At 41.5% G+C, this 12,500-nt stretch overlaps 2 protein-coding genes across 4 annotated transcripts in view; both read right to left on the reverse strand.

The window, feature by feature from the left end:
- The window catches only part of LOC137794590 (zinc transporter ZIP3-like), a 4,063-nt gene extending 384 nt beyond the window's left edge, over window positions 1-3,679 (reverse strand). Inside the window, exons 1-3 of one of the 3 annotated variants that reach the window (XM_068591469.1) lie at window positions 3,627-3,679; window positions 1,976-2,276; window positions 1-1,390 (exon numbers count right to left, since the gene is read on the reverse strand). The exon at window positions 1-1,390 is cut by the window's left edge and continues 384 nt beyond it. In XM_068591469.1, coding sequence (XP_068447570.1) covers window positions 641-1,390; window positions 1,976-2,182 — 957 coding nt within the window. In that variant the 5' untranslated portion in view covers window positions 2,183-2,276; window positions 3,627-3,679 and the 3' untranslated portion in view covers window positions 1-640. Of the gene's footprint in view, window positions 1,391-1,975; window positions 2,280-3,552 lie in introns of all 3 variants that reach the window. The other 2 variants (XM_068591470.1, XM_068591471.1) reach the window with 2 other exon arrangements.
- Window positions 3,680-4,959: 1,280 nt separating this feature from the next.
- Window positions 4,960-12,500, reverse strand: part of LOC137794650 (small glutamine-rich tetratricopeptide repeat-containing protein alpha-like) — an 8,537-nt gene continuing 996 nt past the window's right edge. Inside the window, exons 2-12 of the mRNA XM_068591572.1 lie at window positions 11,813-11,954; window positions 10,906-11,009; window positions 10,646-10,748; window positions 10,440-10,539; window positions 9,843-9,947; window positions 9,323-9,458; window positions 9,173-9,235; window positions 6,644-6,681; window positions 6,180-6,557; window positions 5,940-6,061; window positions 4,960-5,278 (exon numbers count right to left, since the gene is read on the reverse strand). Coding sequence (XP_068447673.1) covers window positions 5,950-6,061; window positions 6,180-6,557; window positions 6,644-6,681; window positions 9,173-9,235; window positions 9,323-9,458; window positions 9,843-9,947; window positions 10,440-10,539; window positions 10,646-10,748; window positions 10,906-11,009; window positions 11,813-11,912 — 1,239 coding nt within the window. The 5' untranslated portion in view covers window positions 11,913-11,954 and the 3' untranslated portion in view covers window positions 4,960-5,278; window positions 5,940-5,949. The remainder of the gene's footprint in view (window positions 5,279-5,939; window positions 6,062-6,179; window positions 6,558-6,643; window positions 6,682-9,172; window positions 9,236-9,322; window positions 9,459-9,842; window positions 9,948-10,439; window positions 10,540-10,645; window positions 10,749-10,905; window positions 11,010-11,812; window positions 11,955-12,500) is intronic.

Genomic DNA, 12,500 nt, shown 5'->3' on the forward strand with positions numbered 1-12,500 from the left:
AAAGTATAAAAAACTATTGAGGAAATGTAAAAGTGCAAAAAAGGCCTGTAAAGATTACTTTCTTCTTATTTTATGTTTATTTATTACCAACAGTAGTTCTTCTTAGTTACTTGGCTTTCATCAAAATCTCACATTCTTAATTGATTATTGCAGTATATTTAGGTCCATTTAGTAGATACAGTCTGAATGTTAGGAAATTATTTTAGAATTCTGAATTAAGTTTCTGCTAATCTTTAAATTAATCCCAAGAGGTAAAACAACAACAATAAAAAACATGTTAAAGTCCAAACGAAAATCATAATAAATGTAGTCAATCATAGCAAAAAAATGTTGCGTTATGTTTATAGTTCTCAATAAAATAAATAAAAGGTTTTTGAGGAAATAGAAAGATATGCTCCTTTTGGTCTCAGCTGAAAAGTTTAACTGTCATCACATCCTGGGGTACAGCCGTGCGTCACTGCTGCAAAGTGCGAAGTTAAACCACTGGTTGATTATCCTGTTTCCATCACAGATACAGTTGAGAAGAATATATGGTTTGTGTTCATCTAGATGTTACTGTCTTTTACAGCTGGACTCTTCCCTTATTGGGTTATGAGTCTTCCCTTGGTATAGCTGAGTGTGTCAGAGCACTTCCCGTGTGTCACCACTTGATGAAGACGAGAGCAGCGAGCGCCGTGTAGCCGAGGATAAGGAAGAGCACTTTTAACAGGCGATCCTGTTTGTCATCCAGCTCTCGGGACAGAATCTCAAAGAAGGTGACGAACAGGAAAGTGCCGGCGGCGAGTCCCTGCAGCACCACTGACACCACGCTGCCCGCCAGTGTCTGAGTTGACTCGATGCCCATCCCTACCACTATTCCCACCGGAATCATTAGGCTGACTGTGACACCCAGCTTGGCGGCGTCTTTAATGCTGAGGGACGCTTTGGCCACGCTCACACCAAGCGCCACGGCGGCCAACGTCTCGTGCACGGCCACGCCTAGGAAAAGGCTGCCCAACTTTGCTCCGTCCTCCTGCAGGCCAAGCGCCAGGCCCTCGAACACGGAGTGAGCCGACAGAGCCAGGACCAGGCTGGCTAGCCGCAGAAGCCCCGCCCCCGCCAGCTCGGCGGGGCTGAAGTGTCCGTGATTGTGTCCATGAGAGCGTTGACCGCCACTGTCTCTCTGCGAGTCCCGCGTAGAGGAGATGAAGGGCGTGTCATACTCCGAGTCACTTCCAGCCTCAGAGCCGCCAGCGTTAAACGTCTCGAGGTCGATGAAAGACGGTTTCTCCTTCCTAAAAGTCAGAATGGCCTGCTCCACAAACACGGTGAGGAAGAAGCCAAGCATCATCATCGTCTCTGCCAGAGGATAGTTGCTGCTGATCTTCAGCTGTTGGAACACGTCAGCCACCTGAGGAGTGTCAACACACACTGAAGGTCAACTTGGTTTAAAACTCACCCAGCTAATCGATCAGACGGCATTTTATTGGTTCTGAATCATTTATAATCACAATTATGTTGAATCCATCCTTATCACCGTTATCAAATTTGTTGTGTAGTTTTGTTGCTCTCAACTTTCTCAATGTGTTTAGATCACACCTATACACATAATTAACGTAAATCAATACATCCATACAAATGGATGATTAAGTAGGAGGCTGCTGATGCTGTGGCTTAGCAGAAAAGAAACATTAATGTCAAGCATTCACAATGTTGTCATTATTTATAGCTTTGTCTGAGAATTGTTTTTAAGGTCATAAGCACAGGTAATATTTGATGGGATTTTCTCCTGTTCCGTTTTTGCAGGACATTAAACTCTTCCTGAAGAGAGAGAGAGAGAGAAAGAGAGAGAGAGAGAGAGAGAGAGAGAGAGAGAGAGAGAGAGAGAGAGAGAGAGAGAGAGAGAGAGAGAGAGAGAATTCTGGCAATCCCCTACCCACCCTCCCCGAAAACACTTGAGCCCCCTTAACTTAGTAATGATACTTATGTGTGTTACCTTGTCTCTGACAGCTGGCAGCAAAGCATTGAAACATGTTGCCAGGAACACGCCCCCTCCAAAGGAGTTACACAGAGACAGAGATCTCCTGTATCTGTGTGCTTTGTCGTAGTCAGCCAGCAGGAGGCGCACCGGGACCAATACACCTGCCAGCATGAGGCCAAACAATCCCAGCAGGCCAAGCAGCTTGGCCACCAGGATCTCCATCCTTCAGCTTAAACACTACAGCCTCATCACGAACACCTTCACCCTGCTGCTGTTGCTGCTGCTGTTTGACTTTACTGGTGCTGCTGGGACTTCCCTGCTGGTTGTAATGGGACAAATGGAGACATTGTGAGTGTGAGATGTTAGTTGACAAGGAAATGCAGAATAAACCAATCAACCCAAATTTCCATCGACAGAAATGTACTGTGATGTAGTTATGTAAAGCACTACGATAGGTGTATACCTGTACATTGCTGTGCTTAAGCACAATGAGGTTCCTAACTTTATTCATTCATTGAAGTTGCTCTATTCTGTCCACCTCAACAACATTGTCAAAACAAATTAATACAGAATTGAAATAGTATAGAACTGCTGTAAATTTACTCAAATAGTGTACTTAAGGTCAAGGGTGAAGTATTTCTACTTTACTTTATTTTGTCATGTCACTTTATAATTCTACTCCGGTGTATGACAGAGGAAGATATTGCACTGCAATTATCCGACAGCTTTACTTACTAGTTGAAAATTAAGATTTCCGCACACAAAACATACAAATGTCCATGGACAAGCTTGAAAACAATTAGTTGATTAACGAATTATCGATAAGTGAGTTGAAAGTAAATAAATTGCAATGTCATTTTTTTCAAACATGTCTTGGCTTAACAATGGCTGGAGATTTGCTGCAAGGTGTTGACTGCTGAGTGGACAAAACAAAATTGAGTGAAAGTGTGACTTTGGGCTTTGTGGCTTTTTGTGACAGCATTCTCACTATATTTACATACTTTTGCTTTAGTAACATTTTGTAGTCGTGTATTTTCATAGTGTTGTGTAAAGTAAATACATCTTAATAACGTTACTTCTTCCACCAACGGTAACGTCAGCTACACACCTCTTTAACGCATCTGTAAATTGTAAACCAACGTTAAACTACATCCCTGCCGAGATAAACTAATAAACAGGTTGTGTGTTTCACTGTTTCTGACCTTTTATTCACCGTTAAGTTTGTTGTCGTAGCTAAAGGGGACCGACGACATAAAGTGACACGATATCAAGCCCGCTTCCGGTGGGGGATTTCAGAGTTAAACGTTACCGCGCATTATAACGCTTGACAATATTATTTTCCATACGTATCTGACAGTTATAGCGCTACACCTTTATAATACAACAACTTAACGTGTCTGATTTGACCTCCGACGTTTTTTCAAAACATTTGACCACTTTACGTTGGAGATATCCTTGAGCCTTTCCGCTAACAGCTGCTAACTTGACGGAATTGCTAACATTAGCTCGCTATCGTTAGCCCCTCGGCAGCTAACGAGGCTACATTGATAGAAGATGATAGGTGATAGAAGAAAGGCGCTGTGTGTTCGTACCCTCGAAGCAGTGACCTCAGCGTAACATATACATTTCAAACTCCAAAAACGCGAGTCAGCGTCACCGTGTTTACCTAATCGACCGTCTCCTCTCCAGCAGGTGTATGGAAGTACTTCCGCATTGACGTCACACGTCCTCTGGGCGATGAGTGGCGTAATGCAGGAACTGAATTTACATTCAGATAATTTACCAAAGTAATAGTACGTACTAATACCTAACGTTTAGCAATAATCTGTAACAAGTACAAGTCCTGCATTGAAAATGCTCCTTAAGTAAAATTAGTATGTATACTCTTAAACCAACTGAATAGGTGATATTAATGTGATGTCAATCGAGTAAATATAACTCTATAAATGTAGAAGCAGAACTGACATGAAAAGTGCCTCAAATTCGTACTTAAGTGAAATTTGAAATCATTATTCTTTTGTCAGAGATTAGTTCTGATGTTTTGAAGCTTGTAATAATGACCATCTGTCAAAAATGAATTTACACTTTTTCAATATTTCAATTTATTCTTATTCTACTAATTTCTTGTATTTAAACTTATCTACCATTTAATGTTTTGTTTATTTTGTCTTCAAACAATTTAACGAAATACACAAGTTTGACACAGATGACAGTGTTGCCATCATCACATCTTACATGATGAATGATCTGCATCTGCGTTTCACCTTCAATGAAAAGTACCAATAAATTGTATTTATGTAAATCATCAATAAGTTTACATACATTCACAAGATAATTTCACTCGTCACAAACAGGATTTGCGCCTTTCAAAAATAAACCGGGTGCCCAAAGAGACTGATGGGTAAACTGATCTTTAGCACTTTGAAAATCATAGGAACCTCATGTCTTCTTGTGACGACACAAAATATTATTATTATTATTATTATTATTATTATTATTATTATATATATTTTGAACTTCTTGTTACTTTGTACATATCTTGCATCCCCTGCCGATTTATATGAATCATCTTTAAAACAGTCTGGAACAATAATCTGATTTTTCTATTATGTTACCCAATGCCCTGTTTAATTCTTTTTTTACAAATTACAAAATAAAACAGGTTGGGGATCACTTTGTATGGCAGTCCGGGGCTCTGTTGGGCTTCTTTGTAAAATCAGCGAGATTACTTTGTGCCAAGCTTAAACATTTCAGAGTGGGTTTACATGTCTCGAGTCGGTGAAGTGGGTTTTCTGCAAAGCTGCTGAACGGGAAAACAGAACGGGTCCAAAGTGAATCACCAGACGTCAAGAGTGTAAAATGTTAAGATTCTCTTTTTAATTATCAAGAGTGTATTTTAAACAACTCTCTGCTTCCCTGCTGCCTCCTCTTAACTCAACCAACCTGCACCCCCACCCACCCACACCCACACACAGCAGTTTTAAGAAGAAATGTCAAGCTTCTGTTATTAAACTGTGTTTTAATATCTAAGATCCTATTAGGGCATTATCTGTTGATTATAATGAATCCGTGTTTGACACTAAAGTGTTAAATGTCAAAATCTTCTTCATAAAAAACACAGAGCCGCGGGAAGTGGGTGTTTTTTGGTGTGGTGGCTCCTGACTGAAGCGGTTGGAGCTTCTCCTTCTTTCGTGCAGGAATTATTCAGTGATGAGGGGCAAACAAAAAGAATAAACAAACAAAAAAAAGCATCCTCCTTTTAGTCCGTTCTAAATTATCCATATCAGCTCTTCTCATCCACAAGCAAACCTGTCCAGCCTGAAACAGAAAGGAAGTGACACGTTAATCACTACCACAATAAAAGTTAAAAACAGGAGCAAACAGGAAGTGTTCTTTTCACAAATCTTGCAGACAAAAGAACTCGAACCACCTGGATGAAGTGCGCTTGAATAAATAACTTCCTCATTAGTTTCATTTAGTTCACTCGAGGGCTTTCACGGGAAGAAAATGTATGTCATGCTGCATTGTACAGCAATAGAAGCTGAAACAGAGCATCATCAGTTCCATCAGTAAAAGGTAAAAAAAAAACCTCAGCAGTGAAAGAAAAATGAGTAATTTCGGGACAATACAGATTTAAAGTGCTGGTCTGACGCTGGTTAATACGACTTAATTATATTAGACAATAAGTAACGCATACCACTCTTTATTCATGCAACTAAATTATCTTCATGTTCATTAAAAGAAAGGTTAACATTTATAACCTATATTTATAACCGATACTGCTTCAACATGATAGTTTTTCTTCGAGACATATAGGGCACAACAATTAATTTCTCATGTATTTTCTGGTGGAGATTTTAAGTAAAGCATCTGGGTCTGTACTAAGAAAACGTCCTGACCAGCTGACTGATGCCATCAGTGTTGATTTTCATGAATAGTTCAACATAATTAGTTTTTTGAAATAAAGTTGAAATATTACGGTATGAGTGTCACGGCTGATCCTCATTTCCAGCGCTCGGCGTTCGGTTGCGGATTTGACTCCTCAGCTGTTCGATGAGTTCGGGGTTCTGCTGCTGCATCTGCTGAGCAAACTGCTGACCTCTGCAAAAATTAAACAGCAAACAGGACATCGTCAACCACCCGACACTTTATTCACCCTGCAGCCCACGGGCCCTGACTCAAATGAATGTCGGTATGATCCCTCTTCTGAGGTACGTACGCCTGGATCAGCCCCGATAAGTCTCCGGGTCCAGCGGCGGCTCCAGCAGCAGCTCCAGGGGGCGCCACACTTTCTCCTAGTCCTCCTCCCTGCCCTGCTCCGAGTCCTCCGCCTTGTCCACCGCCTAGTCCACCGCCTTGTCCACCGCCTTGTCCACCGCCTTGCCCTGCTCCTTGCCCTGCTCCTTGCCCTGCTCCTAGTCCTCCACCTAGTCCTCCACCTAGTCCTCCACCTAGTCCTCCACCTAGTCCTCCACCTAGTCCTCCACCTAGTCCGCCTAGTCCGCCTAGTCCGCCCAATCCTCCGCCGCCGCCGCCGCCTCCTCCTCCTCCTCCTCCGGGCATCCCACCGTATGCTCCTGACATCATCCCCGACATCCTAAGAAAGAGAGAGGAAACAGGAAGTTACTCTCTAGAAAACACCAGAGAGGAAGAAATTGACAGAGAAACCTAAAATCAACTTACAGCTGCTGAACCTGAGGATTGGTCATCAGAGAGGACGCCTGCAGGGAGACAGATGTTTAGATTTTCTAGGAAACTTCGTAATGGCTCACTGGGCAGAGTTCAAACAGGATGTGCAGCAGGATTAACAAAGTAAGACACTCAGAGAAGCAGTAGTCACAAGCTTCTCTGACCTCACACTACTGAGTGTTGATGTAAGACACTACATTGTAGGGCTGTGCAGTATGGACCAAAACTCATATCACAGTATTTTGGAAGATTATGACGGTTTCACAGTATATCACAGTATTTCTTTTACAATTACAAAGTCGAATTGCATGCTGGTTATAGCTTGCACACAAACATTTGGGAGAGTACATATTAATGTATTGGTATTGAGTAAACGGCCTGTGGCTCAAAAGTTAAATTAAAAACTTAAATTATAAATCTTAATCTTTCCATCCGTCAAACTGATGTAACTTTACTATGAATAAATAATAAACTAATAAAGATCGTTAGATCCTCATAACCTCTACGGAGAAATCGGAGCCAGCGAATCATTTAAAAAATTCTGCCGAGATCATCTCTCTCATCCTGCTGCAGGGAGCGGTGACGTGCTCGCTGCCCGGCTCATCGCTCCCGTGAGCGGACTTCAAACCATCGGTAACTCTTTAAGTCGGCTGATTCTTGGCAAACCGACCACAGATTTGAACAACTAACTTAAAACCACTAACTTCTCGCCAGAAAACATCCTAAAATTACATTCTGTGACTCAACAACAGTAGTATTCAGAGACTTTCAACTTTCAGTTTGGATTTCTCCTCCATGATTGTTCCCTGTTTGCTGGTGCCAAAATGCATCCTGGGACATACAAAGAGCTGTTCGCCATCCGGCAAATTTGCATTTCCCAGCATGCAATTTGGCTGTGTAGTTTTGCACCATGACTAAACTTAAGAATCCTGACAGGTAAGTAATTTCACTGTGCAACCTGTGTTTAACTGTGAAATGCTAAATAGCCTTAATTGTGCAGAGCAACAATGAATGATGTGCCTGTGTGTGGAAAATTGATACCGTACAGAATATTAAAGCAGGTTTACTGGTATGGTGAATAAAGCACTCGCGGAAGCTGAGAACAGAAACTACAGAACAATACATGCACAAAACAGCAAATCATCCGGTGACGCTACAGAAGCGCAAGCAAGCACCTAGATCAGGGGTTAGCAACCCAAAATGTTAAGAGCCATATTGGATAGAAAAAAATAATAATCTGTTTGAAGCCGCAAAAAATTAAAAGCCTTATAATGAAGGCAACACATTCTATGAGAATATGGTGTCCATATTAGCCTACTATCAAAATAACTAAGTAGGCTACAAATACATAATGAGCATTCATGATTAGATGTTTATTTTCCCTGCAGCGCACCCTGGAGCGACCCTGTCTCCTACAAATTACATTCCCCCAGAATATGCATCTTCAAATACGTTGATTAGAAACGTATTTTCTCCCTGATTAAATCTGTCTTTAACGTATTGTAATACGCATAACAAAAACGTTGCTTATAGACATTTCAGTTTAATTGTTTATTACAAATACGTTTATAATCATGTGTTTGTGTCATTATTTTTTTTTGCTTTCCCGCTAAATTTAAGCATATTTGAGTTTCTAAACTCTGTGGAGGAAAATAAAAGGGGCGGTGTGAGGCAGGTAACGGGGGCAGTCTGAAGACCGCTTAGCCGCCGATATGAGGTCGATAACGGCCGAAAGTGCTCTGTTCTCCTCAGCTAAATTTCTCCTTTTCCCTTCCATGGTCCATCACACATCCGCAGGTTTGTTTCCAACAGCCAACTGCCTGGCACCACGCCAAGCTGTAAGAAACGTGTGTCGCAGGCTATCATCCAAATCTTCGTTGACAGAAATGTTTAAATTTTTCTACACATTTTTACAGCATTGGAAAACGTTAAGAATGTTTGTCCTTCAAAGAATGTTTAAAATGGGATTCACGTCAGACCTGTGTCCACATTGCACTCAAAATAGTCCGGATAGCTACATTTACACCACCGAGCATTGCACACCATTTCAACACTTTTGGGAAAAAAATAACTGAGTCACTATCTGTCTTCCTGGGCTGCCTCGTCCCTTTTTCCGCTTCACTGTGCCTGCTAGGAGACATCACAACCATAAAGCTAAACAAAACTAACTGTCAATTACTCCTCATGGCCCTAACTATCGCCAAGAAAACAAATTGCCAAGCGCAATTTCCTGCGTCACGTGTTCCACGAGGGAAAAAGAACGTCTGACTGGCGCAAAGGAGCGAGCACCCGTTCAACGCTGCTCGTAGCTTTAATTATTATTATTAATTTGACTTCTAAGTATCTTGACTTTTTTATGTCTTTGGGCTGCTGCAAAAAACAAATATCCAGTCTTGGGATCAATTCGAGACTTCTCTCATCTCATCTTATGGACAGCTATATGCATTGAGCTCTCTTATCTGTGCTGAGGTGTATTTTCAATGATGGTGACAGAAGAAGAAGAGAAAGAGTGTAAGCTCTCACCATGTTCATGAAGCCAGGGTTACTGAGCAGACCGGCCAGATCTACTCCACCCATCCCTGCTGTCTGAAGGGGAGAGAGCGAAAGAGAGAGATAAGGACAGACTCATCACAGCATCGCCGATTTAAAGACGTCTTTCTCTTATCTTCTTACTGGACTGGATGTTTCCATCTTCTCTTCTGCAATCTTAAGGTTGGTTTTGTATGTGTCGTTGTCTGGGTCGAGCTCCAGAGCTTTCTTATAGTAAGTTGCAGCTTCTGTGTGTTTGTTGAGGCTGGCCAGAGCCAAACTGAAACACAGCGACACGACAGAGGACACCTCAGGACACTCAAGTCTTAAAAATAAGAATCAATTAATCCTTTCCTGCTGATGCTGTATGTTGAATAGTGTTGTCTTCTGACTCATTTATATATTTCCAAAGCCGAGTTTATGCTCGCCATAGTGTCCCCAGCGCAAGGTGCATCCAATACCTTATAGTACATCAAATACTTGTCAGTGCCTTGTGCGAGTATATACCCGGCTTAATTCGGAGAATCAGCAAATATCTTTTATGTTGTACACTTTTAAGGCTGCTAGAGGACAGTAGGAGATTTAGAGCCAACTGTGAAAGTAAGTAAGTAAAAATAAAAAAATGTTGCATTTCAGGAGAAGATAGTTTATACAGAAGGCTTACCCCATCCTCCCGTATGCTTTGCTGTAGTTTGGGTCTATGCTGATGGCCTGTTCACAGTCCTGCACCGCTCCGGCATAGTTCCCTAGTTTACTGTACGCTGCGGCCCTGCAGCCCACCCCACACACACCCACACACCCACACACCCACAAACACACACACACACACACACACACACACACACACACACACACACACCAGTTTGGCTACAGTTCTCTACAAAGTCAAAAAAATGTCATGTAGATCTAAAAACGTAATTTAAGTGTGAAAGCACATTTTAGACACTTCAATGTGGCAAACTTCATTCCATTTTCTCTTCTTCCTCTTGATTCATGACCACAATCAATTTGACACAGGCTATTTTGAAAACTAATAATTGTACATTTATAACGCCAAACGGCATGTGAACTTGAGTCAAAGAGATGAGCTGTGTCTACTGTTTGTACGTTTTTTGGTTTTAAAGAAATCTATAACTAGCAAAAAAGCAGAAAGGGGACTCAAACTGTTGTCCCAGTGAAGACAGGGTGCAGGGAATTGGTCTAGACTTTTAAAGCCCTTGAACTGAAGCATTCGACGAGGAAGTCCTAACGGTACACTGACCTGTTGCAGTAATAGACAGCGTTCTGAGAGTTGATGGCAATGGCCTTTGAATAAAACTCTACAGCGGCTGCAAAGTTCTCCACTTTCATTTGGTCGTTACCTGCGGATCAAAACACATCACCTCATGACTGAAAAATGAAATACGGGACAGAAACCAAAAGCAGTAGCAGCCACTCTAAAGACACGAGGAAGAGTTTCCTCCTCACCGTCTGTTTTGAGCATCTCTGCCTCGTCTCTCTGATCCTCGGTGAGGGAATTCAGAAATTGTGGAGGAGCCGAGTTGTTGTTGACCTGTGACTCGGTTGGAAGCTGAAACAAACAAACAAAAACACACAAAATAAGTCAGATATCCCCAGTTTAAAATACTTTACGGTGTCCACAAAAACACATTCAGATAGACCTCCAGCTGTTCCAAGTTATATACATAGCGTTAGAGTTCCCATGTCCAAGTCACCGGCTCATTTACTTTGTCTGTGGCTGAGGCGAAGATCTCCGGTAACGTCATAGGGATGGCGAGGGTCTGGTCGTCGGTCGAGATTTCAAACGCCGTTTCCAAACACTGAACAGCAACTGCAGGACAAAACACACACTTTGTAAACACACACGATAATATGTCAAACAAAGAGAAGAGTCAGAATTTTTCATCGAGTACAAATACCATAACACTCGATAGTTACATCTCCATTAGTCTGTCTCCAGTTTACAGCATACATACAAGTTTTTAAGCAGCAAAACAACACTTAGTTGAATCTTGTGGCAAATAGGAAGCAATGTATATCACATCAATTATCACAACTACGGGTGTCCTGATCAAAGTCCTTTAACATTGATCAGCTGCTGAAGATATTCGTATATTTACCTAAATGTAGATTGAATATATCTTTGACACATTGTAATTACAGTGGTAGATACAAAACGTATTTTCCCACAAGCTTGATCCAAATACTTATAAGGTCCTAATAAAAAGATATTAAGATGATTGGTTTACATCATTGAGCAATGAAACAAAGTATAGTTGGGATAATTTAATGTAAAAAGAATGACCAGCTGAGAGTATGCCTTTCTTTGTTCTTGTAGTTCCAACAGCTCTCAACACTCCTCCCACTCTGAATCAATTTTTCTAATGACAAACTCTCACAAACATGAGTGAAAAGGGTTTGGGGAACGTTTGTGAGGATTAACCTCAAGGGAAAGAAAGTAAAGAGGGATTAGATTAAAGATCAACGTATGAAATATTCTTGCAGAATGTTCATATCTTTAGTTCTTCTGCTTGCATTGGTTTTAGTTAGACCACAATCCTGAATCGATCTTTCCACAGTATGACGATTTTAGCTATGTTTTCTGCCTCTTCCAGTTGCTCGCAGAGGACTCACCTTCCAGGCTCTCCTGTGCGCCTGAGGTTAGATTCCCTGACTGGAGCTGGTCATGGAGGAACTGGAGGATGGAGAAGGCGAGACGCTTGTTGTCTGTCATAGCGGTGGAGGCTCAGACTGTGGTCACTGAGGGCGAGAGACCCTGAAAAGTAAACACAACAAGTTGGAGGAGAACCAGCTGGTTAACCAAGTTATCATGTCCTATTGTCACGCAGATAAAAAAAAAATCATCAATACTTTTGTTATTTATAAACTCTGTGTCAAAGTAGATGTAACTCATTGAAGTGGTGTAATGCAACTCAAGTACAAATTTGAAGTACTTGTACTTGACTTTAGACATCCATTTCACTACGTTTTTATAGCAGCTTTAGCTTTGTAAATTACAGTTTACCATCTTCCTCGTCCTACTATAATGTACCAACTGCCAAGCGAGTCATTTGTACATTGTGCGGATCCATATTCAGGATTAAACTATTTATTAGCAGTGGAGTATTATCAAAGTGTAGAGCTTTTCAGAGAACGATCAGACTACTACCTCTTCCCCACCACAGTGGCGCACACACCCACGCACACGCACACACACACACACACACACACACACACCAGTTTGGCTGCAGTTTTCTACAGCATTAGCTTGCAGAATATTCTAGAAACTCAGGCTGAGTATTACTTGGCATGACTGTCTTAG

The sequence above is a fragment of the Clinocottus analis genome, unplaced genomic scaffold (genome assembly GCF_023055335.1).
Source record: "Clinocottus analis isolate CAN_PGR_092001 unplaced genomic scaffold, fCliAna1.0.p SCAF_25, whole genome shotgun sequence".
NCBI classification, from domain to species: domain Eukaryota; kingdom Metazoa; phylum Chordata; class Actinopteri; order Perciformes; family Cottidae; genus Clinocottus; species Clinocottus analis.